Here is a 24,717-nt window from a genome sequence, read left to right on the forward strand (position 1 = left end):
TATCTGGATCAAGCACTTGAATTCACTCCTTCCTTCCGTAAGTATTTATCGAGCCCTAGCGTGGGCCTGGCCAAGTTCTATCTACACACCACGTGGGGATACATAATCAACCCAGCCCCGCCCTCACGGGAGTAATAATCAACAAATGGACACATTTAATCCATGCTATCTGCTCATTCCACAAATATAACATCCTGGCTTCTTCGGGTGTTCGGAGACTCTGATCTGAAGAATTGCTACCTTCAACAGCACAAAGCATTTGAAGGAAAGAGGGGTCAAGGGTGTATTTTCTCTTTTATAAAGTGGCTGTAAAAAGAGGAAGGGGATCTGGGGGTGAAGATAAAAGGGTTACAATCTTCTCACTGGATTGCAGAGTGAGCCTCTCCTTTTATTTGATGCCATTTGCACCCTGGAATGTCTCCAGGACCTGACACTTGAGGACTTGAGACTGATTTACTTTCTAATTCCCTTTACGGCATCTGGAAGCCCTCTAGTGGCCAAATACCATACCCGAAGAAAATCTTTTTGCTATGCTGAAGAGTTTAGGTGTGAAGTGTACTCCTGTTTGCAATCTACTTTGAAAAGCATCAAAAAATGAGACGAATCAGTGGGTGAATAGAGAGATGCATGGACGGCTGGATGTGTGATAAAGCAAACCCGACAATGTTCACTGTAGAACCCAGCTGACAGGCATACGGGTCACAGTATAATTCTTTCAACTTTTCTGTGAACATTTATATAACAAAATATTGAATAAAAATCTCTTTTCTAGACTCTGAAGAAAAAAATGAAGGAGAAATAAAGATTTTCCAGACCAACAATAGCTGAGAGAGCACATTGGCAAGAGACCCGCAACACAAGAAATGTTAAAGAGATTCTTGGTCCCCTCTCCATTCCCTGACCTAAATCTGGCTCCCTCAGTTCTTTCTCTCATAGGACTTATCACATTTTGGTTTGATAAAATGTTGGCTTGCCACTGGGGAAAAGAAAGAAAGAAATTCTTTATACAGAATAAAAATAACACCAAGTGGAAATCTTGACCTGCACAAAGGAATGAGCAGCATTGCTCAAGTCTACCAAACATTTAAGGAAGATGCTATATGAATTCTGTACAAACTTTTCCAGAAAATAGGAAAGGAGTAGGCAAGACAGAATCCAAAAACAGACCCACACATACCTGGTCAACAATTTTCAACAAAGCTTCCCGGGTAACTCAACGGGGGAAAGGAAAATCTTTCATTAAAAATGGTGCTAGACCAACTGGATAAACAAAAAAGAAAAAAAGAAAGCCTGGCCTATGACTTCACATCTCATACAAGACCTAACTCAAAATGGACAGGTCTAAATATAACAATGAAGATGTAAGAATGGTTACATTTCTTGAATGAAACTTCTAGGAGAAAACCTTGTGACCTTGGGTTAGGTAACTATTATTCTTAATTTACAAATGAAGAATTGAGCATAGACAGGTAAAGAACTTGCTGAGGTCACATAACTAGTTAGTAGCAGAACTAGTCTTCACCCTTAAATTTATGCTCAGATTTGATGTACTTGACTGGCAAGGGCTTCGGGGTTTGTGCAGAAATGAAGGAAAATGCCCGTGCCTGCTCCCTGCTCCTTCACATTGTACCCCAGTCACAGAAGAAGCACGGAGCCCCTCCTGGGACACGTGGCCTTACTTGCCCTGGGAGGTAGCACTCTGCTGTCCCCACCAGAACAGGCCACTGCTTGCCGCTGCCCTGGGCCCAGCTGTCCAAAAGCAACCACTTCCCGTCCTTGGCCCAGGCCGTGCTTTCCCACCTCCAAGCCTGAGCTCCTGACTTTCTCCCCTCTGACACCATTTCCTTATCTCTGCCTGCCCACTCCCTACTTGTCCTGCAAGGATGTTGCTGCCTCCAGGAAGCCCTCCCTGATGCTCTCAGCCTGTAGCATCTGTCTTCCACTGAGCTCCTCAGGACTCTCCTGGTGCCTTTCTTAGAGTAGGTACCACTTTCTACTTGGGTTATGGCTCCTGGTGTAAAGGCTTTCCTCCTTTCCCGAAGGCAGGCACCTTGAGGGCAGGACACGTCTGAGCTGTCTTTGTATGTCCCTGCACAGCCCCTGCACGAGGCCCATCCAACGGGTGAATGTCTCAAGAAGCCACCACCAGTTAGTCTGTCGTCCTTGTTCCTCCTTGGAAGATCAGGCCCCGCCTCATCCTTGATGGTGCAGAAAGGGCTCTTCTCCCATCCTTGCTATCTGAGCCCTGCTCAGGGCCAGGAAGGCCCCGGGCACTGGGTCTACCCTCTGTGCAAGCCCCCTCTTCTCCCCATTTCTGACACTGCAGACTCTAGGCTGAAGCCCTGTCCCCCCCACCCCCACCCCGGGCCCTGCAGCAGGGAAGCACTAGGGAGAACAGTCCTATAGGCTGAGGGGTCAGCCTCTGCCCCTAGTTCTCAGGACTGCTCTCTTTCCCATGGCTCCAGTTTGGCTGCTGCGGTAGCAAAGCCAAGACAGGGAGAGAAGCCCCCAGGAAAGGGGCATGAACCACGGCCCAGGCAGACAAGTTGTCTCGTCCATGCCCCGCCTCTGGAGGGACACTCTTGGTCTATTTGGGGTGCACAATTCTCTCTCCAATTCAGAAAGCTCCTCCTGGGTCACATGGTCCCACTTCTCAGAAAGGTGTTGACACCCCCCCTCCGTCCCCCTCCTGTGACCTGTGCTCCTTCTTTCCTGCATCTAGCCTGCAGGTGGGTGCGAGGGGAGGCGGTGGAAAGCAGGAGCCTGGACTGGAGCTGGGGTGTGAAGAGCAGACCGTGTTCCAGCTAGTTGGGTGACCTGGCAGGCCTCAGAGCTGACCTACCGGGAGAGCAGGACTCAGCCTTCCCCAGGGCTCCCTCCTTCCTCCTTCCCCCTGGGAACTCGGGAATCTGGGAGCCTGGGAGGGTCAGGGGCCCTGGCTTGAGGGTGAGGGAGGACAAGAGCTTCTGGTGGTGGTGGGTCACATCGGGGTCCTTCCTGTCCCGTCTGGACATGGGGCAGTGGGGGCTGTGGAGAGGCCCTGAGTGAGGGTCAAATCCCCATCACGCCCTTGATGGTCTTCCAGCCCTTCTGTTGGGGCTCACAGAGCACATCCTGGAGTAGGATTCCCCAACCCAGACTCCTTCCTGCCCTGGGAGTGACAGGCATGAGGCTGTCCCGGGAACCCTGGCCCTGCGTCCCCTGTGCGTATAACACGCAGGGAGGCTTCTAGCTCTGCTGCTTACAGGATTTTTGGCAGATAGAGGAGTGCAGGAGACACAGGCTGGCAGTAAGGGAGGTCTCTCCACCACACAGACCTTTCAACCATCCTCAGCTTTCCCATTCTGGGAATCAACTGTGCAGGCCTGGGCTGCAGATGAGCCCAATTCTCCCCTCAAGCCCACCCATCCTCCCAGCTGGAGCTGGTATAAGGCCTCTGCTTTGGGAATCTTTCCTCCAACATACCAACCCCAAGTTCATTTGCAAACAATTGCCTGTATTAGCCTAACATTTTAATGAAGAAAACTACAGAAAGCAGCCACACACATGCACTCGATGCCTCGTCCTCACCCGGGTGCTCTGACCTCCCTCACTCCTCCCTCCCCATGGTCACAGCAGACCCAGCTCTTCCCGCTCTCCCTCCAAGGGGCCCAGCCCAGGAAAATGGGGATGCGGCCTCCATCCTGCAGGCAGGTTCTCGCTGGATCTCCTGAAGCGCAGAGGAAACCCACACGGTGAGAGTGGAGGCTCGCTGTCGTCCTGTTCAGTGACTTAGCTTGGGGCCGGGAGGCTGAATGCCACCCCTCCTTCTCTTCCTTCCCCAAAGACTCTGTGCCCTCCTGGAGGGACCTCCTCTGGAGCCCCCTCACTCCAGTCTCCCTGGGGCTCCGGGCACCACCAGTGTCCTCCATCGTTCGGGACTGGCTCCTCGGGCCAGTGTGGGTGTCAAGAGTGAAGCTTCGGGGATCTGTCATCGTTCCATGGCTGTGGGGTCCAGCAGGGCCATCCCGGGCGAGGCAGGGCTATGGGCTGGATTCTGTAAGACAGAGACCAGGCTATTTGGGCTGGTCCCCAAGGGGCAGCTTCCCCCCACCCCTGTCAAGTGGTGAAGGCAGTACAGCAAGTGGGGCAGGCCTGGGGGCTCTGCCATCAGGGGGCCTGGCTTTAAATCCAGAGCCATCACGTGCTCTCCCAGCTTGGGCAAAGCCCTCCCCTGGCCCCTCAGGCAACCATAACCACCCCCAAGTCCAGGTGCGTGCACAAGCTGGCCTCTCTGAGAGCGGCTTCCTGAGGCCTTGGCACAGAAGCCACAGGGAGAAGAGATATGCGGTCCAGTGCTGAAGGGCCGTTCTTGCACAAAGGTCAACTCCGAATAATTAAAAATGTTTAGGATTTACATTTTTTTTACTATTCAAAATACAAGATGTATTAAGTCCAAGTGGGTAAAAATGTTTTCTTATTAACATATATTATTTGCTTTACTGAAAAGGAGACCAATGAGAATCCGCTTGGCTTTCTGGGCACTAAATGCCCATATCTGGGCATATTTACGAAGGTGCAGCACAGAAGAAGCCCCTCATCTCCCATCTTGAACTGTCTTGCAAGGCCATGCTGGGAAGCTCAGGTGGGAGGTATGTGGCCCCTTAAGCCAAGAGTTGCTTGTCACTGATCTGGTCCAAATACAGCACTTCACAGATGGGAAACCAAGGCCCCAGAAGGGCGGGGATGGCCAGGGTAAATACCAGAGCTCTGCAGGGCCAGACAGAGCGCCCTGGTGTCCTGACCCCCACCCCGTCACTCTAGAGGGGACGGGCCCCTTGAGCGCTCCCTGAAGGCGGGCAGGCGGCTGCACCTCCATCCCCCCCACGCCCCGGCTTGGCCCCTGCAGGGGCAGGCTCTATACCTGTGACGATGAGGGTGCCGGTGCTCACAGCCTGGCCCAGCGCGTTCTCAGCCACCGCCTTGTAGCGTCCGCTGTCCTTGGGGGAGACGCTGGGGATGACCAGGGAGCACACGCCCTGCACGTCAGTGCTGTACACGGCGGGGTTTCCCTCCAGGCTCTGGTCATCCTTGAACCAGGTGACATGGGGCCGGGGACAGCCCTGCACGGCACAGCTCATGCAGCACTCGAAGCCGGGCGGCAGCAGGTGGGCCCGCAGCCCCACCAGGAAGCGGGGCTTCTGGCGCAGGTCGGGCTCCCGGAACCTTGGGGTCTTCACTGCGAACGTGTCTGCGGTCAAGACCGCAGAGAGAGGAGGTCAGAGGTTGGGAGCGCTGGCTGAGGCAGAGGCGGGCAGGAAGGTCCTGGGGCGACGGGGGCACCTCCTGGGCCTTCCTGCCTCATCTTACCTGCAAGTGTGGCCCCTAAGCTGACTCATTTTTTTTTTCCTTTTCTTAAAACACTTTTGGGATTTTTTTTTTCTTACTACAAACTAACTTACATCTACTGTGGACAAATTAGAACATACAGCAAATCAAAAGGAGAAAATGAAACCAAGCATCATCTCACTACCTATCAACAACCACAGCTAACATTTTGGTGTGGAACCTTCCAGATTTTTTTTTTTTTTTTTTTTTGGTAAGGAAGATTGTCCCTGAGCTGACATCTCTGCCCATCTTCCTCTACTTTGTGTGTGGGATGCTGCCACAGCATGGCTTATGAGCGGTGTGTACGTCCACGTCTGGGATCTGAACCTGCGAACCCCAGGCCTCCAGGGGCCTTAACCACTATGCCACCAGGCTGGCTCCTGTTTTTGTATTTTGGAAAAACAAAGTCATGCAGTTTTATAACCTGCTTTTTCTAGTGACTGCTGTAACCACAGGCCCTCTAGGACCAGTTCAACTGACCCCATCTTATCAACAGAGTAAATAAGAGTGGTTTTTCAGGAGCTGAGACCCCTTGTCCAGTTCAGGCTGGTTGAGACTACCAACCCATCAACTGGGCCTGCACAAACGCTCGATAAGTGACCTTTTGACATCAAGGAGCTAAAAACTCCACCCTTAGATCATGCTAACACCGCCATTTTGTGAACACGCATCCTGTGAAGAGCCATGAAGCTTGACTACACTTGCGCAGATCACCAATTACCTCATCTCTCCTCTCTTCCAACCATCTATCTCCACACTTCAGACAGCCCTGCCCTTCATTCCATAAATTGTGCCCCAAGCCCTGGATCCGGGAGACAGATCTGAGAGCATATGCCCCATCTCCCTGCAGATGGATCTAGCAAAAAAGCTGATTTCTTTCCCCAAAAGCTGATGCCGTAATAATTGGCTCTTTATGCAGATAGGGCAAGAGAACCCCAATTTTGTGTGGTACACCACTTTGAAGGTCTACATTTATTTGACTGACTACACTTTGTTTTCAGAGAAACAGTAATCTCTCTTTACCTGGTTGCCTGCCACTGACTGGAGAAGCCACCAAAGGCACGTAGACATGTGGACCCCCACGCCCCTTGGTCCTCCCCGGAGTCGGGGCACAGAGGCTGTCAGGGCAGGTGGGTTGGGCGGGCTGGACACTGGGCCAGCTCCTCATGGAGACACGGTGCCCGCCTCTCCGCCCGGCCTCCGAGCTGGCCCGTGGGACAGCGGCTGCACTCACCTCGATGCCGGGGGACGCACCAGGGCTCGCTGGTGTCCGAGGGCTGGCTGGTGCCCAGCTCGCTCTTGGCCACCACCCGGAAGTGGTACTCGAGGCCGGGGAGGATGCCCAGGAGAGTGTAGTGGTTGGTGTGCAGGCCGTCGGCCACAGGGCGCCAGGGCCCGAGCCCCGAGCAGCGCATCAGCACCGCGTAGTGCAGTGGGGTGTCCCCCGCCTCATCCGGAGAGGGCTCCCACACGGCCGTCACCGTCCCCAGCACGTTCTCCTGCAGGCGGATGGGCCCGGGCGCCCGCGGGCACGCTGAGGACGGAGGGTACAGGGAGCCGCGTTGGGGGGACCCAGCGGGCCACCTGAAAATGCCCGTGGGCTTCAGCCGTGGCCCTCCCCGGGGCCCAAGTCTCCTGGGGTCCTGGGGAATGCAGTCTTGCAGGCAGGTACCACGAGCCAGAGAGAGCTCGGCCGGGGTCTACAGTTATCTCTAGAGCAGGGAGACCTCTCCAAAAGAATCATTTTAATTCACTGGTCGTAAGTAAAACAACACAGGACACGGGCAGAGTAGGGGCTTTCACAGGACCAAGCTGCAGAGCCCTGCTGTTAGTTGTTCATCGATTCTGTATTCCGGAAGCTCCTTGCGGGGGGCCTGCGTGGGCGTCGCAGTGGGGAGGGCAACCCTTATCTCCTACAAGGACCATAGACAATTCCTCCCAGGGCTCCTTTGAGTCAGGTAACGGTGGTGACCGTCTTCGCTCACTGACCCTAAATGAAGAATTGCTGGAATGCAGTGAGGGCTGTGGCTTAGGTGTCCCTAAGTTCCTAAGGCAGAAGAGCAATGAACCCCCCAGGATCCTGCCTCCGTCTCTCCTCCTTTCTCTCTTCAAACATGTTGGGAGGGTTAGGTGGTTGTCCCCTTGCAAACCCAGGCCTGGGGGAACAGCTGAGACCTTGACCAGGCCAGAGGGAAGGTTCCACACTTTGATGAGTGGCTAAGCCCGTGTCCAAGCCCCAGCCCAGGCCCCCTCACCTGCCACCCGCAGGTGGAAGCTGTAGGTGGCCTCCTTCCCCTGCAGGCCCCTCAGCACCACGGTGTAGACGCCGCTGTCTGAGGGGCTGGCCGTAGGAACCAGAAGCTGGGTGAGGCCGTCCTTGGTGGAGGTCACACTTCTTCTAGGCAACGGCGAGCCATCCTTGAGCCAGGTCACCTCGGGCATGGGGGCAGCCTGGGAATCGAGGGGAAGGCGAAGTGAGAAGGGGAAGTTTTGCAGAAGCAACGGCATGTATGCTGGGCTTGGGGTGTGAGTGGAGAAGAGCATCTGGGAGGAGAAATGTCTGAGCAACACCAGACTGAGTGGGAAAGTGCTGTAAGGGAGAGGCTGGGTGACTGGTGGGATGCAAGTGGGTGTGTTTGGGGCTGGGGGACAGGGGAGGAAGCTGAGAGGCTGGGTGACTGGTGGGATGCAGGTGGGTGTGTTTGGGGCTGGGGGACAGGGGAGGAAGCTGAGAGGCTGGGTGACTGTGGGATGCAGGTGGGTGTGGACGGGGCTGGGGGACAGGGGAGGAAGCTGAGAGGCTGGGTGACTGGCCAGCTGCAGGTGGGTGTGGACGGGGCTGGGGGACAGGGGAGGAAGCTAGATGGAGGAGTCAGGCAAAAATGCTAAGTGCCCTCAGCATCACACCCATACAGACATCTGGAGTTTCTTCTGTAAGCAGTGAGCTGCTGGTGTAAGGTTTTGAGCAGGGAAACATAATTAGATCTGGATTCCCACGGCCAGGGGGAGCTAGGCCGATGGGACTGAGGGGGACTCATGGAGAGGGGAGTGCTAAGCACCCTGGTGCCCAAGACCAAGTGTGGTGACTTGTGGATCCCTGCAGTAGCCCAGGAGGACTGGCCTGTCCATGGTGGGAGGCCAGTCCAGCTGCGTGATGGCTGCCCACCAACTCCCCTCAGACTCTCAGCACTGGGCACATGAGGCTCAGAGTGAAGTGGGGATGCGAACAGTAACTCGCCTCCCAGGATTGTTCTGAGGAGTCAAGAAGTCAATTAATTTTACACAGAAAGCACAGAGAGCAGGGCCCAAGACCTAGTACACACCAGTGTGCGTTAAATACTTTGTCATCATCGTCACTGTCACTATTGTGGTCTAATAGTCAAGAGCATGTAATTTAGGGTTAGACTTGGGTTTGAACCCGGCTCTGCCACCTGTGAGCTTCCCACACGGACGATGATGATGATGGTGATGACTTTAATACTAACAGTTGTGGCTAATACCCTCTGGGTGCTTGCCACTCGCCAGGCCCTGTTTCAATGCGCTTTCAATGCATTAATTCCGTGAACCCTTTGAGACGGGTTACTATAATTATCCCCATTTGACAGACGAGGAAGTGGGAACACAGAGAGGTTAGGATATTCATCCACAGTCGAAAAGCTAGTGAGTGAGGACGCCGGGGCTTGAATCCAGGACGTCCGTGCTTCTGACCAGCACACTGCACTGCCGTGCTATATGTGCAGAGACACGTGGCAGTGCTCGAGAACCATCCCAAGTCACGTGCAGGTCATGTGCCTGCACAATACACACTCTGAAGTCAAAGGGGATCACGAACTGCAGGACCCCTGAACCCCCAGACTAAGGGGAGGTGGAGAAAAGCGGGTGCCCTCGTTTAGAGATGCAGTACTGGAAGCTACCATGACAGAGGTTTGTGGATTCGAGCAGAACGGCCACCAGTGGCCAGGTGGGCTGCCCCTTCAAGCAGGACCCTCCTCCCCCCTTCCTCACGGCTGGCCTGATTTCCAGCACAAGCTCAGGTCACTGACCAGGGCCCATAAAGGAGCAGGGGAGACAAGAGGGCTGCAGGGTTGAGCCCAGCTCCCTGTCTGCTCTGGGCTCCGCTCCCCACACCCCACCAGGGGTACTCACTTCGAAGGAGACAGGAACACGAATGGTGTCCCCAGCTCTGACCACCAGCGAGTCCTTCATGCTGGAGTCCAGGAGGAACTTGGGACAGACTGGAACACACAGGATGGCTGTCACCTCCCTCTGCAGTTGGGGCCCAGCCCCGAGGGGAAGGCTGGGCCAGCCTAGTTGATGCTGAGATCTAATGGGGGGGCCCCAAAGGAACTAGGGAAGAAGTTGGGACTCGCAGGAGCTGGTGGGGAGAGGCTGGCAGGAGAGAGACGGGTGCTGACAAAGGGAAGCCACCAGGGAGAGGGGGAGGGGGAGGCTGGGACAGAAGAGGACAGTGAAAATGAGCCCGGCTCTTCCCTTCTGCAGATGAGAGGACCCCCATCCGAGACAGGGAGTGACAGGCCTGAGGCCACGCTGAGCCAGGGACAGAGCCAGGACAAGACCCGGGATTCCAGAGGCCAGGTGCCGTGTGCTTATCACCATACACGTCTCCCTTATGTCACAGTGACAACTAGGATCTGCTGGGATGGCCCAGGGTCAGCTCGGATCAAAGAAGGGTCAGCTGCTTCCAGCAGTTAAAGACCCGGGGGAAGGACACTCCACTCCACGGTCCGATAACAGGGAGCTGGGTGGCTTCGACTCTGAGCATGAACCGCACGGGCGAGCAACACTCGTGCCTTCTTAGGCTGAGCTTGGGGGCAGCAAAGAACGCTGGAGGGAGACTGGACTTTGGAATCGGTCAGGTGGGTTACATCCTGACTCTGCCACGTAGCAGTGGTGAAAGCCAGGGTAGAGTACCTTTGACCTCAGTTTCCTTATCTGTAAATTGGGGATAAAACATTAACCTTGTAGGATTTTTATGAGTTGTAATGAGGAAACATCTCTGAAGGGCCTGCCTGGCCCAGAGCCTCGCTCACAATAGGTGCTCATACGTGACACCTCATTAAACCAGGGAGGGGGTCCTGGCCTGCAAAGCGCATGGACGCGCTCGGAGGCCCCTCTCGACAGGCCTGCAGTGGAGGAGGGAGGTGGCACTCACCAGTAAAGGGCACAGCTTGCACCAACGTATCCAGGGTGGTGGGCTGGCTGCGGCCCCCGTCGTTAACCGCTGTCACCCTCACAAAGTAGCCCTCTCGGGGCCGGAGCCCCTTGGCTGTGTAGTTGGTGCCTGGCACGGTGCCCAAATGGCACGGGGCCCACTGGAGGCTGTCCGAGCCGCATAGCTCCACCACGTACCCCTGGGCTTCATCCCCCTCCTGAGCGTCCGGCCGGGCCCAGCTCACCGTGATGCTGGTGTGCGACGTGTCTGTGACTCGGAGGTCCCGCACGGGCCCTGGAGGTCCTGGCCAGACACCACGGGAAGGTCAGGGATGCTGTCACCCTCCCCTGAGGGTGGCCACTGTGTGTGGCTGTTCATCGGTTTTCCTGTGGGAAGCTGCGGACTTCTCTCACTTGGGGATTCCGACTCTAGACTCTCCTGAAGCGCCCTCTTGGAACCCAGTCCTTACTCCATCCCATACTCTGCCTCAGTCATGCACCACAGATCCCAGCTCACCTCCTCCAGCAAGCCCTCCCCAACTCATTCCACTCATTCACCAACCCGCCAACCCCCTTCCCTTAACTCTCTTTCCTTAACTCCTGAAATGTGGAATTTAGTTGATGACTTCTTAGGCTCCAAGATCCCTGAAGACTAGAATTCTTTATCTTTTTATTCTGAACTCTGAGCTCCTAGTTGACTGCCTTTTGGGACCTCGGTCCATACTTCTCATTCTTCACCTGTGACCTGGGAATGAACCATAATAACACAGGCCCTGCCCACCTGTGAGGATTTGCGAACAAAGGTCTGATGAGTGCAAAAGGGCTTAGTCAATTGCACAGCCATCCAGGGCTTCGGCTTTCAAACCTGGCTGCACATGGAATCACCCAGGAGCTTTAAAAATACCAGCGTCCAGGTCCCTCCCCAGAGACTCAGATTTAATTAGTCCAGAGCACAGGCTGGGCAGCGGGATCTCTAAGAGCTCCCCACTGTTTCTAAACGTGCAGTGAAGTCTGAGAACCGCTGGGCTAGGGCCCCGTGTCTCAAGCTTTAATTTGTGTACAAATCACCTGGGGATTTTGTTAAACCTGCAGATCCTAATTCAGTAGGTCTGGGGTGAGGGCCGAGAGTCTGCCTTGCTGACAAGCCCCCAGGTTGTGCTGCTGGTCAGGGGACCATGCTCAGCAACAAGGTCTAGAAAATGCGGGGTTGGGGTGCGACTATGGGACACTGCTCATCCCTTGTCTCCTTCCCGTCACTTCTGAGCGAGAGAGCGCGATGGATCGAGTAGGATGGGCCTGGGCCATCGGCAAGGAGTGAGACGCGTGGATCAGCTCTCCTCCGTCGTCCCCCAACCCCACACTCTGCCCTTTCTAGGACCACAACGTAGATGCCACTTGATCAACTAAACTCGTATAATGTCCTGTTCTTGCTGGATTCATTCCAACAGCCTGAACACCTGTGGTGTGCCAGGCCCTGAGGGGACACAAAGGTGCCCTCGAGGTGTCGACCACCTGGCCGATCCAGCAAGCACCAGAAACATGCAGCCCCTGGACGTCCAGTCACCGGCTGGCTCATAAGACAACAAGAGGCTCCTGAGAGGTACGCAGAGCAGCCCGTCCCAAGCTGTAGGCCTGGAGGGAAGCTTCTGACAGGTGTTGTGTGGAAAAGGTATTCTCGGATCAGGGAAACTTGGATCAAACAAAGTAGGAAGGGTTTCTTTCCTGTACGACTTGAAAGTATCATAGGCTACATGTCGTAAACATCTTGGCTCTCAGACCTGTTTTTGCTGTTTCTGTTGTTCTCAGAACATCTCTGGTATCTCTTGGTACCCTGATGCCCAAGACCCCAGATGGGGAAATGCTGTTCTAGACGGGAAGTTTCTCGAGGGCAGAGACCAGGTTATTCACCCAGTTCCTGGCACCATGTTGCCACCTCGCTGAGGATGAGCAAATAATTGCTGGATAGAGAATTGATGGTGAGGTTCCCCTGTGGTCCCTCACCTGCCCCAAAGTGATGGGGTGAGGATGGTTATAGGACTGGCCTGCCCAGAGCTGAAGAGTGAGTGGAGTGATCTTGGGAAGGAGTTGTAATTCCCACCGCCTGGCGCCTGGGCCTGTTTGAGCTCAGATCGGGGGCTTATACCTCCCCTGGGCCCCTATGATACGCCACCCCTCAGAGGCCTTCCGATCTTTATCCCCCAGCCCTCCTGCCCTCTCCTTCAGGACTGCCCTGACCCGTGGCCTCCTGTCCTGTGCCACCGGCTCCAGAGCCATCCTCTGCTCACCACCACCACCTCCTCATCCCAGCCTGGTGCTCTACTTACTCATGGGGTCCCGAGCAAAGACGGCATCCGACGGGGGCCCAGGCTCTCCAGGGCCAGAGGGAGCCACGGCCGTGACCCGGAACTCATACTGACAGCCCTGCCGCAAGTCCACCACAGTCCACTTCCTCTCTGTGGAAAGCCCACCCCGTGTCAGTCCCACCCTGATGGGACTGGGCCATGGGGAGACGGACAGCTCAGTATCTCCGAGTTCTGGAAAAGACCAAGCCTGGGCCCGAACACATCCCTCCCCCGATCCAGCCCGCCCGGTGTGGCTCAATTTTCTCCAATGGGGAGAGAGCACTGCAGAGGGGTTAGGCTCCGAACCCCTGCTGGTCCTGCCACTAACTTTCTGGGTGATCCTGGGCAAGCACCTTTACCTCTCTGATTCTGTGCCTTACAGCATTGTTGTCATATTAAAATAAAACGGAACCACAACGTAGTAACGCTGGAAGGATGCCCTCAGTACAGCTCCCTCCTTCCAGAGTTGGGGAAACTGAGGCCCCGAGAGGCCTCAGCTCCTAAGAAGCTCAGGCCTGGCTGGAAACCGGGTCTCCTCACAACATGCTTGGCACTCTGAGCTTGTTCTTTCCTCTACAAGCCTTGGCGTGGGCTTTTCTGTTTTTTCTGATCCCAGAAGGCAGTTCCTTGGAATCTGCTTAGTGGGCAGGGGACGCTTCTCCCCCAATTTACGGTTGAGGAAGCAAAGATATAGAGAGAGGAGTGAGCTGCCCACGGTCAAGGCCAGAAGGAGAGGGGCGGGGGCCTACAGCTCCATCTCTGGCTTCCGTCCTGAGACTTCTTCTCTTAAAGCAGGTTTCCCAAACGCGGCACTGCTGACATTTCTCAGACAATTCTTTGCTGGGGAGCAGGGGCAGGGAGGGCGCTGTGCTGTGTGCTGTAGGATGTTGGGCAGCCTCTCTGGCCTCTCACGCCAGATGCCACTGTTCACCTTCCCGCACCCCAGTCATGACAACCCAAACTGTCTCCAGACTTTGCCAAATGTCCCCAGGGGCAGCACCGCCCCAGGTGAGGCCCAGGTGCTAGACTGATCTGGCATGACGCCGCCACGGGGCCCTGCAGCCCAGAGGGGGTCTAGGGGAGCTTCACAGACCGGGACGACATGGAGCGTCCGTTCAGGCCACTCACCAGGCACGGGCTGGTCGTTTGCTGCTGTCCAGGTGTGACTCCCCTTCTTGCGCTTCTCAATCAGGTAGCCCAGGATGTGGGCACTGCCAGGGCCCCGAGGCGCTGTCCACGTCAGTGTAATGGCCTGCCTGGAGGCTGACACGATGGCTGGGGTGGAAGGTGGCCCGGGCAGAGCTGGGGGCAGAGAAGGTGCCAGTCAGCCAGAGGCCAAGGAAAGGGGCCAGCTCTTGGGCATGTCCTGGGGGAGGAGGGGGGCCCCTGGGGGCGGGCCACACTGTCCTTCCCCGAGCAGGGTCAGGGGGCCGAGCTGGCCTGCTCTGGGACACTGTTCTGGCTGTTTGGGGGCAGCAATGACGGGACCAGGGAAGTCCTGTGGCCTAGGAATCTACAGGCGGCCCTGAGGCCCCTCAGGCCCAAGTCCCCTGAGAGACCCTCCAGACAGGGTCCTCTGGTGGAGGACAATGCTCGCCCCACCCAAGGTCCTAAGAGAGTGGCTCTGCTTGTCCATCTCCCACTCCTGGACTGCCACAGCTGGGAGAAGACCCCATTGATCTTGCTTGCTGATCCACCTGTGAGATCCTGAATGCAGCAGAGGTGAGGAGTCTCCATAGTGTTCTAGAAGGGCCTCAAGACCCCAGGGCACTGTCTGGTGTTCTCAGCCTCCAAGGCAGACCTACTCATCCTCTGGGCACAGTGGGGAACCCGGGACTGTTCCCCACCCCCAGCGCCAGCCTCTCACCCTCAGGAGCCACCAACACCTCCGCAGACTCCAGGGCCTCCCCAGCCCCCTCGGAGGTCACGGCCCGCACGCGGAAGGCGTACTTCTTGCCCCGCTCCACGTGGGCATCGGTGAAGTTGGTGCTGTCCGCAGGGGGCTCGCCCACCTTCAGCCACGTGCTCCTGCCGGCCTGCCGCCTCTCCACCATGTAGTGCTCCACAGCCCGGCCCCCGTCATCCCGCGGGGGTCGCCAGTGGAGGCAGACACCAGCCCCCTGGCAATCCTGCACCTCCAGGGGCCCCTGTGGGGGCTGGGGCTTGTCTGGGACCCACCAAGAGGAGCAGGAAGAGAAGGGGGGGGTCAGAGGAGCTGGAGGGGAGCACTGTGGGACTTCCCCCTCATCAGTTCATAAGCTGGCAATGGGGTGGGGCGCCCAAGTGGGCATTACCTAGAGCTGTTCCTGGTCTCCCCCCCAGCACACCCACATACACCAGGTGAGGTGGAGGGCACCACTCAAGGCTGGAGGCCACCGTCCACCCCAGCAACTTCCCGAGGGCCCAGTGTATTAGCTCTCAGAGCACAACGGTCCCTTCTCCCAGTGCCAGCCCAGCCCTTTATTTGTCTAAACTGCTTCTTCCTAACCAGTCTGTGGAGGGGACAGAGGACAGCATGCAAATGAGGAGCAGAGCCAGGGGACCCCCCGCCCCCGGGCTGTGCCTGCTGGCAGGGAGGGCCCAGAACCCCGGGACCCTCAGGCCTTGCTGGGGAGAAGGCTGAGACTGGCACCTAAGACTTGCAGGGTGAGCCCAGCCTGCACGGAGCCTCCCTCACTCCTCAGCGTCACGCTGTACTGGCCGCGGTCCTTCCTGCTGGCACTGGGGAGGCACAGCCGCGTGAAGTCGTCCCCCAGGGTCACCTGGGCACCCCCGCTGCTGCCGCCCCCCAGCTCCGCCCCATCCTTCCTCCAGGCAGCCTGGACGGGGAGGCGGCTCTGGAAGGGGATCTTCACTGTCACCGGCTTCCCAGCCTTGACCACCAGTGGCTCTCTCAGTTTCTCTGCCACATCGGGAGCGATAACAGGGGGCTCTAGGGACAGAACAGGGCAAGGGGGTCAAAGAAGGGCAGGCTCTGAGCCTCTGGGGGGGTTGGGGAAGAGGGAACCGGAGAGGGAAGTTTGGGTAAGAAAAAAGAACCCCTCCCCACCTCCTGAGGACTAACAGGGGATGAATGGGCTTCCTCTGCAGCCGAGGGGACCAGGATTAGACCCCAACGAGGACTTCCTGACAAGGGACAGGGAGGGCTGGCTTTTTGAAATCATCTTCTCAGACTGAGGATGAGGTTAGACTGGCTGCAGATAAGCCACACATCTGGGTGTTGGGAAGGGGGATGTATCCTCTGGGGCAGGGAGACCGCCGAGTGGGCTGGCAGGGCTAGGTCTCACCGTGGACAGTCAGCATGGCCTCGCTCTGCTGGCTGCCGGCGACAAAGGTGTACCGCCCGGCCTGGGTGCCCTGCACATGGGCAATGAGGAGCCTGTGCACGAGACCGTCTTGCTCAAAGACGACTCCATCCCGGGTGCCGAGCTGGAAACAAGGCACAGAGGAGCCGGTCATCCCACCCCGCCCAGCTCCTCCAGGCCCGGTACTAATGCAGGCACGTGCCAGTGCTCTCTGTGTTAAGTATCTCACTCAGTTGTTCCACCAACAGCATGAAGTCGGAACCATATTAGCCCATTTTATACACGAGGAAACCAGAGGTCACCTGAGGGGGAAGTGGCAGAGCTGGGATCTGAGCCAGGTCTAGCTGTGCTCCAAACCACTGGGGTGCCCCTCCTCCTGAGATGACAGCCAGAGAGGGAGACAGAGGGGCCCCTCAGAGAGAAGAGAGGTCCCGTCTGGTTGGGCTGAGCAGACGGCATCTGTACGAGGCCTTGAAGGATGGGGAGAGTTCAACAGGTGTGGGGACAGAAGGGCATTCTGGATGGCAGGAGGGCAAGGGGCGTGTTGAGGGAGGAGCGAGTGGGGTACATGTCCATTGCAAAACCCGGTTTATTCTCAACACACGAGGTGCTAGCTATTTAGACTGCTCCCAGGGCAGGTGCCTGAGTAAAATGAAGAATGAAAAGTCTTCATTGCAAAGAAAGAAAAATCTTTCTTGCAAAGCCTCTACCCTTTTCTCTTCTGTTCACCTCATTCATCCCTCAAACTGGGTCAGTAAAGAGGTAGGGGTGGCAGTACCTTGACCCCATCCTTAAGCCAGGTCCCAGGTCCCAGGTCGCGGGTGAGGGTGCAAGACAGCATGGCGTCCTCCCCCTGCTGCGCTTCCGTGTCCACCAGGCCCTGGGAGAAGTGGCCCATGGGGCCTGGGGAGACACAGGGTGCGTCTGGGGCTGGTCACACAGGGACTCCCCCAAGGCCCAGCCTCCCAGGCCATGGCTGCACTGCGCCCTGGAGGCCACCACGCCCCACCAACTGGGCTCAGCCAGGTCCAGCAAAGCCGAACCTCCCATGTTTCCTGCAGGGCCTACGCTGGTGCGGGAGATCTGGGTGCAAGGCAAGATGGAGGAGCCCCCGAGTCACACAGACGGGAAGTCTGGGTAACCCGCAGAGGGTTAGTCCAACAACTCCAGTGATCTGGACATAGGGGGTCAAGACGCACACCCAGGATACTCCTGAGCCCCACGCAGCCTGGATCCCCTACACAAGGAGGAAGAGGTTTCTTCCCGGATTGGGAAGAGATCCCTGAAAATGGGAACACTGGTAGGGACAAACTCCTGGGGCTGGAGACAGAATGGGGACCGACCCAGGAATCCCAGTGTCCAGGGGGTCCCCTTGGCTCTATCCCCTGGAGTCAGCCCGGCTGAGAAATACCTACCTCGGGCTTCCTCGGAGAAACGGCCAGTGCCAGGCTTGTATCTGGATCTGGGACTCTGGGTGGCATCCTGCGCCTGGCCTTTGGCGTCCAACCCGGCCTCTCTGCCGCCTCTCCTGCTGCCAGGATGACTTGGGGGGTCCTGGCTCCAGTCCTGATGCAGAGCCTCCCCCAGGCCCCTTCTGCCCCACTCTCCAGGCAGCCGCCCCAGGCCTCTGGCCTCATCCGCTCCTCCTCTCTTTGAGTCTCCAAACTCGGCCCCTGACTGTGCTTGAGCCCTGCCCCTGCGTGCACCAGGCCTCCCGTCTGACCTGCTGGACTCCTCTGCTCCCCACCCCTCATACTCCTTTAGGGCACCTGGACCTTGGGCCTTGTCAGTCTCAGCCTCCAGGGACCCCTGACCCCCCAGGGATCCCCTTCCTCCTCTCAGCCCTTTGCCTGGCTGAGCATCCATGCCCTGGACACCCTCTGATCTGTCTCCAGAGTCTTTTCTGCCAAAGGGACCATCTAGGCCATTCCAGGCTCCCTGAGGTCCTGCATCCCCAGGTTTTGGGGTGAAGCCATTCTCCCTGTAACTGGAAGTCTCTTTATCCAGGACACCTGCGTCCCCTGGGCCACTGGACCAGCCTCTTCCAGCGCCTGAACTTTTGCTGTCCAGACCCCGTGAGCCTCGCCATCCACCAGCCTCTTCTTGGCCTGGAGCCCCTTCCCCACCCCTGGAGGCCTCTGACCCTTCATGGGCCCCACTGAAAGTGGCATCTTTCTCCTGCAGAGCACTGGGAGCCCTGGAGCCTGGGGGCTGCTTCCCAGCACCAATGCTGTCTTGGCCAAACCCCTGGTCTTCCCAGCCTGGGGCCCAAGCACGGCTCCCCCCTCCCGCATCAGCAGACCCCAGCCTTGATTTGCCCATTTCCCCGGGCATCCCGCTGCCGTCCAGCACCTGGCCTGCGCCTGCTGATCTCCCCAACCCTGCTCCCATCCTCCTGCCCCCCAGCAGTGCATCCCCAGCTCCCTGAGGGGCCAATGCCCCTGAGCCAGCAGCTCTACCCCTGTCTGCTGTCCCTGGGCCTGCTTTCCAGAAGTCCCGTTTGTGTCCAGAGTCCGGAGCAGCTGTCCCTGCCCAGGCATCACCCTCCACTGCTCCCTGACCATCAAGACACCCAGAAGTCCCCACACCCCCTGCTTGGTCTGCAGAGCTGCCCTTCCTACCGGGAACTTCTCTGGCCCCAGGAGACCCTGGGGTCCCAGAGCCATCCTGCCATACTCGGACACCTGATTCTCCCTTAGAGCCAAGAGCCCCCAATGCCTCAAGGGACCCCGAGGTTCCAGATCCCCCAAGACCACCCTTGGAGCCCTGCCCATCTGGAAGGATCCGTGGCCCTCCGTGAGTCCCTAGCAGCCCTGGGCCCCTGGGGCTGTCCCTGTGTCCTGGGCTGTCTGCAGTACCAAGCATTCCTGCAGAGCCCACCCCAGGATGTGCCCCATCCACAGGCCCCATTCCCCGGCCCCTGTCTGCACCATCCTTGGAGCTTGTGCCACCGTCAGACCCCTCTGATGCTGCCCAAGATCCTGACCTGCAGCCTATGGCCTCTTGGCCTCTGGGACCACCCTCATATGCCCCTCCAGGCTTTGAGCCTGTTACTCCAACCCCCCCTGAGCCATCTCTGTAGCCCATCTCACTCTCTGGCCCCATTTCCCCAGATCCTCTGGAGCCTCCCCTAAAACCTGCTTCACTCCCTGACCCCATCCCCCCAGTACCCTCTAAACCACCCCTGTAAGCTGCTTCACCCCCTGACCCCATCACCCCAGCACCCCCTAAACCATCCCTATAACCTGCCTCACCCCCAGATCCCACTCCCTTAGCACTCCCTAAACCATCCCTATAACCCGCCTCACCCCCTGATCCCACTCCCTTAGTACCCACTAAACCATCCCTATAACCTGCCTCATCCCCTAATCTCACTCCTTTAGTGCTCCCTAAACCATCCTTATAACCTGCCTCAACCCCTGATCCCATCGCCCCAGTACCCCCTAAAGCATCCCTATAACCTGCCTTACGCCCTGACCCCGTTCCCTAGCACCCCTAAACCATCCCTATAACCCACCTCACCCCTGATCCCACTCCCTTAGTACCCAATAAACCATCCCTATAACCCGCCTCACCCCTGATCCCACTCCCTTAGTACCCACTAAACCATCCGTATAACCTGCCTCATCGCCTGATCTCACTCCCTTAGTACCCCTAAACCATCCTCATAATCTGACTCACCCCTGACCCCATCCCCCAATACCTCCTAAACCATCCCTATAACCTGCCTCACCCCTGACCCCATCCCCCAATACCTCCTAAACCATCCCTATAACCTGCCTCACCCCTGACCCCACTCCCTTAGTACCCCCTAAACCATCCTTGTAACCTGCCTCACTACCTGACCCCATTCCCCTAGCACCCCCTAAACCATCCCTATAACCCGCCTCACCTCCTGAACCCAGTCCCTTAGTACTCCCTAAACCATCCTTGTAACCTGCCTCACCCCCTGAACCCTTTCCCTTAGCACCCCTAAACCATCCCTATAACCTGCCTCACCCCTTAACCCCATTCCCTAACACCCTCTAAACCATCCCTATAACCCGCCTCACCTCCTGAACCCAGTCCCTTAGTACTCCCTAAACCATCCTTGTAACCTGCCTCACCCCTGAACCCTTTCCCTTAGCACCCCTAAACCATCCCTATAACCCGCCTCACCTCCTGATCCCACTCCTTAGTGCCCCCTAAACCGTCCCTATAACCCACCTCACCCCTGATCCCAGTCCTTTAGTGCCCCTAAACCATCCTTATAACCTACCTCACCCTCTAATCCCATCCCCTAGTAACCCCTAAACCATCCCTATAACCTGCCTCACCCCTGACCCCATTCCCCGAGCACCCCTAAACCATCCCTATAACCTGCTTCATGCTCTGACCTCATCCCCTAGTCCCCTAAACCATCCCTATAACCCGCCTCACCCCTTGATCCCAGTGCCTTAGTGCCCCTAAACCGTCCCTATAACCTGCCTCACCCCTGATCCCAGTCCCTTAGTGCCCCTAAACCATCCTTATAATCTGCCTCACCCTCTGATCCCATCCCCTGGTACCCCTAAACTATCCCTATAACCTGCCTCACTCCCTAACCCCATTCCCCCAGCACCCCTAAACCATCCTTATAACCTGCCTCACCCCCTGATCCCAGTCCCTTAGTACTCCTAAACCATCCTTGTAACCTGCCTCACCCTGACCCCATTCCCCTAGCACCCCTAAACCATCTTTATAACCTGCCTCACCCCTGATCCCAGTCCCTTAGTGCCCCTAAACCATCCTTGTAACCTGCCTCACCCCTGACCCCATTCCCTAGCACCCCTAAACCATCCCTATAACCTGCCTCACCCCTAATCCTGTTCCCCTAGCACCCCTAAACCATCCCTATAACCTCCCTCACCCTCTAACCCCATCCCCTAGTACTCCCTAAACCATCCCTATAACCTGCCTCACCCCCTAAACCCATTCCCCTAGCACTCCCTAAATCATCCTTATAACCTGCCTCACCCCTGATCCCAGTCCCTTAGTACTCCCTAAACCATCCTTGTAACCTGCCTCACCCCTGACCCCATTCCCCTAGCACCCCTAAACCATCTTTATAACCTGCCTCACCCCCTGATCCCAGTCCCTTAGTGCCCCTAAACCATCCTTGTAACCTGCCTCACCCCTGACCCCATTCCCCTAGCACCCCTAAACCATCCCTATAACCTGCCTCACCCCTAATCCTGTTCCCCTAGCACCCCTAAACCATCCCTATAACCTCCCTCACCCTCTAACCCCATCCCCTAGTACTCCCTAAACCATCCCTATAACCTGCCTCACCCTCTGATCCCAGTCCCTTAGTACCCCCTAAACCATCCTTGTAACCTGCCTCACCCCCTGACCCCATTCCCTAGCACCCCTAAATCACCCCTATAACCTGCCTCACCCCTGACCCCATCCCCTAGTACCTCCTAAACCATCCTTGTAACCTGCCTCACCCCCGACCCCATTCCCTAATGCCCCTAAATCACCCCGATAACCTGCCTCATCCCCTGACCCCATTCCCCTAGCACCCCCTAAACCATCTCTATAACCTGCCTCACCCCCTGAACCCGTGCCCTCAGAATCCCCCAAATCTTTCCTATAATCTGCCTCATCTACTGACCCCATTTCCCCAGAACCCCCAATACCATTCCTATAACCTGCCTTGGCCTCTGACCCCATTCCTCCAAGGCCCCCTGCACCATCTCTAAAGCCCGCCTCAACCCCTGGCCCCATCCCTCCAGGCGCAAGACCTCTTGACCCTCCTCCATAAGCTGTTCTGCCTCCAGTTTCCTGAGGTCCTGGAATTCCTGATCCATCCCCATAACCCAGTGTATCGCCAGACCCATAAACACACTGGTTCTCGGAACCGGCCCCAGTGTGAGGAGCTAGCGCCTCGGGGCGCCTGGCATTGTCCCAATAACCGGCTCCAGCTCCAGAGGCACCCGCACCACGGCCCCTGGTCCCAACCCCATCACTCACTTTGCCCCCTGCCCTCAGAGACCCTGGCTCCATGGCTCCTAGACCCCCAGAGCCATCTTCATGGCCTCCTTCTCCAAAGGTCCCCGGAGCCCCTGAGGCTCTGAAGCCCCCATAATCTCCCGTCTGACTCCAAGGCCTTACTCTTCCAGAACCCCCTGGTTCAGCTCCCACTTGTCCCTCCCCAACAGTCTCCACTGTTGCAGAGGGCCCGAGGCCACCTTTACCCACAGACCCCGCTGTCCCAGGACTCCCCAGGCCACCATCGGAACGATGCCTTCCCCCAGGGCCAATGTCCCCCTGGCCTCTGGAGGCATCCCTGGCCTCTAGATCCATCCCAGCTCCATCAGGGCCACTTGAGCCACTCTTGAGACCAGCAAGTCTCCCAGACCCCCTTCTTGCAGGACCATAACCTTCTGTGTCTCCAGACCACATTCCCCCATGCACCGCTTCCTCAGACTCTGTTCCCCCAGGTGCCCCAGAGGAGACTCTATAACCAGCACCCCGACCAGATCCCACTTCTCCTGGCCCCCCTGAGCCATCACGGCAACCAGCCCCATTTTCGGGACCTAGTCCCCTAGAATACCCTAAGCCATCACCATACCTAGACTCCATTCCCCCTGGACCTCCTGAGCCATTCTTGTAGCCCATCTCACCTCTGGGTCCTTTTCCTCTAGGGCCCCATGAGCCATTCCAGAAATCTGCTTCAGACCCTATTGCTCCTGGACCTCTTAATCCATCCATGTCTCCCAGTGTCCCCCCAGACCCCTGAGCACCCAGGCCTGGAGATCCAACTAGCCTGTGGCTTCTGGCATCAACCCCCTGACCAGACCCCATCAGCCCAGCCACTTGGGCACCACCCACACCCCCATTCTTCCCACCAGGCCCCAGCACTCCAGACTGGTGGTGGGCCCCAGTTTTGCTGTCATCCCAAGGACCTGTTCTCTCAGACTCTATTCTGCCGGCCCTCCCTGTTCCGCTCTGACCTGCTGTCTGGCCTTGGGAATACTGGAGGCTTCCGGAACCATCGCCTGCCTCGCCCAAGGCCCCCACACTCTCCTGGCCCTCCCTTCCCCTGAGCCCCTGTGGGCCCCTTTCCCAGCCCCCAGGACCTCCTGGGCCTCCAGGGCTGGTTCTGTAGCACCTTCCCACAGATCCCCCTGGGCCTCCAGCCTCTGCCTCCTGCAGGGAACCCTCACCTTTGGCCTCAGGACTCCCATGTCCCAGGGGGAATTTTCTGCCGCCAGAAAATTCCTGGAAGTCCTTGCCTGCAGATGTCTGTCCTGGTGACTCCCCTGACCCCCAGAAACCCCTTGTTTCCCCATGGTCAGCAGCGCTACCTCCCCAAGAGCCCCCAGACTCAGGGCCCCTGCCTGCCTTGGAGCTAGAACCTCTTTCCCCAGGGGACCCCAGGGCGCCAGGACCTCCTGCCCCACTGCTGTCTCCAGCTCCCCCCAGGCCTGCCCCACTACCCCACACCGCCCTTGCTGCTCCTCTCCCCCTTTCCCTGCTTGGATCCTCCCCTCTCTCCACCTCACCCAGGCTCTCTCCCTGCGAAATCTCCGTCACTTCCCCTTCTGACCAAGACCCCACGGGACCAGACTGGGATCCCCGCAGGGCCCTCTTTCCTATCGCAGGTCCCCCCTGACCGCCCTGGAGGAGTTCCTGGCTGTGCCTGTCCAGTGGGCTCCCATCATCCTCTCTGTGTTCCTTTCCTTCTCCGCTGCTCCCCAGTCCTCCAGCCTGAGGACTCCGGGACCCAGCCCTCCAGCCTCCTGCGGGCCCGCTGCCTCCATCACTGTCTCTGCCACGACCCTGTGGTTGACCTTCCGTGAGGTCCAGCCCTGATTCTAGGCCCTTTCCCCACAGCTGGGGCCTCCCTGGAAGGCTTCTGTCCCAGCCTCCCTCTCCATGCAGCTGAGTTTCCCCAGGAGTGACTCTGCCTCCCTCTGCTTCCAGAAAGCCCTTTGCTTTCCCAGGGCCCCAGGTTGAGTCAGCTGCCCCCTTGTCCCCCATCGAGGAGTAGTCATGCCCATCAAGGCCACCTCTGTCTGGGCCGGCTGTGAGCTGGAGCCCAGAAGCCAGCCTAGCCCCCTCGAGGGAGTCCCCCCCGGGGCCCTGCTCCCTGGGCGTCCCTCCCTCGCTGCTGGGGCTCCAGGAATCTTCTGCTTCTGAGGTCTGGGCTCCTTGTGCCTGCAGCTGGTGGTCAGCACTTGTGGTCAGGCCTTTATCCTTCCCAGCTTTGGTGAGTGGTCGGCACCCCCATAGAGAGACAAGAGGCAAGGCCTGTTGAATCAGGCCAGGCACCCGTCTGACCTGACTGCTCTGCCTGATCTTCAGTTTTCCCAGTAGAGAGACAAGCCAACCACCTCGAAGGAAGCCGGGATGTGCCAGCTCGTTGATGGATAAGTCCCATTACCACCTCCCCCAGCCCTGTACCCAGAGGCCACCCCACCCTGCTATGTGGTTCATGGGGACTTTTGGAGGAAACACAGAAGCCAAAAGTCATTTGCTTATCAAACTGCCAGAGCAGTCGTGTG

At 57.6% G+C, this 24,717-nt stretch overlaps 1 protein-coding gene and 1 pseudogene across 1 annotated transcript in view; both read right to left on the bottom strand.

The window, feature by feature from the left end:
- Positions 1-3,563: 3,563 nt before the first annotated feature.
- Positions 3,564-24,717, bottom strand: part of IGFN1 (immunoglobulin like and fibronectin type III domain containing 1) — a 30,676-nt gene continuing 9,522 nt past the window's right edge. Inside the window, exons 11-24 of the mRNA XM_087424228.1 lie at positions 21,923-24,417; positions 17,602-19,279; positions 16,965-17,089; positions 16,169-16,310; positions 15,514-15,813; positions 14,749-15,048; positions 14,010-14,183; positions 12,864-12,992; positions 10,541-10,843; positions 9,514-9,602; positions 7,623-7,818; positions 6,602-6,901; positions 4,904-5,230; positions 3,564-4,036 (exon numbers count right to left, since the gene is read on the bottom strand). Coding sequence (XP_087280354.1) covers positions 4,023-4,036; positions 4,904-5,230; positions 6,602-6,901; positions 7,623-7,818; positions 9,514-9,602; positions 10,541-10,843; positions 12,864-12,992; positions 14,010-14,183; positions 14,749-15,048; positions 15,514-15,813; positions 16,169-16,310; positions 16,965-17,089; positions 17,602-19,279; positions 21,923-24,417 — 6,572 coding nt within the window. The 3' untranslated portion in view covers positions 3,564-4,022. The remainder of the gene's footprint in view (positions 4,037-4,903; positions 5,231-6,601; positions 6,902-7,622; positions 7,819-9,513; positions 9,603-10,540; positions 10,844-12,863; positions 12,993-14,009; positions 14,184-14,748; positions 15,049-15,513; positions 15,814-16,168; positions 16,311-16,964; positions 17,090-17,601; positions 19,280-21,922; positions 24,418-24,717) is intronic.
- LOC147912330 (uncharacterized) lies at positions 20,499-21,351 on the bottom strand (annotated as a pseudogene).

Source organism: Ceratotherium simum, chromosome 36 (assembly GCF_057802395.1).
Source record: "Ceratotherium simum simum isolate JZ-2026a chromosome 36, ASM5780239v1, whole genome shotgun sequence".
NCBI classification, from domain to species: domain Eukaryota; kingdom Metazoa; phylum Chordata; class Mammalia; order Perissodactyla; family Rhinocerotidae; genus Ceratotherium; species Ceratotherium simum.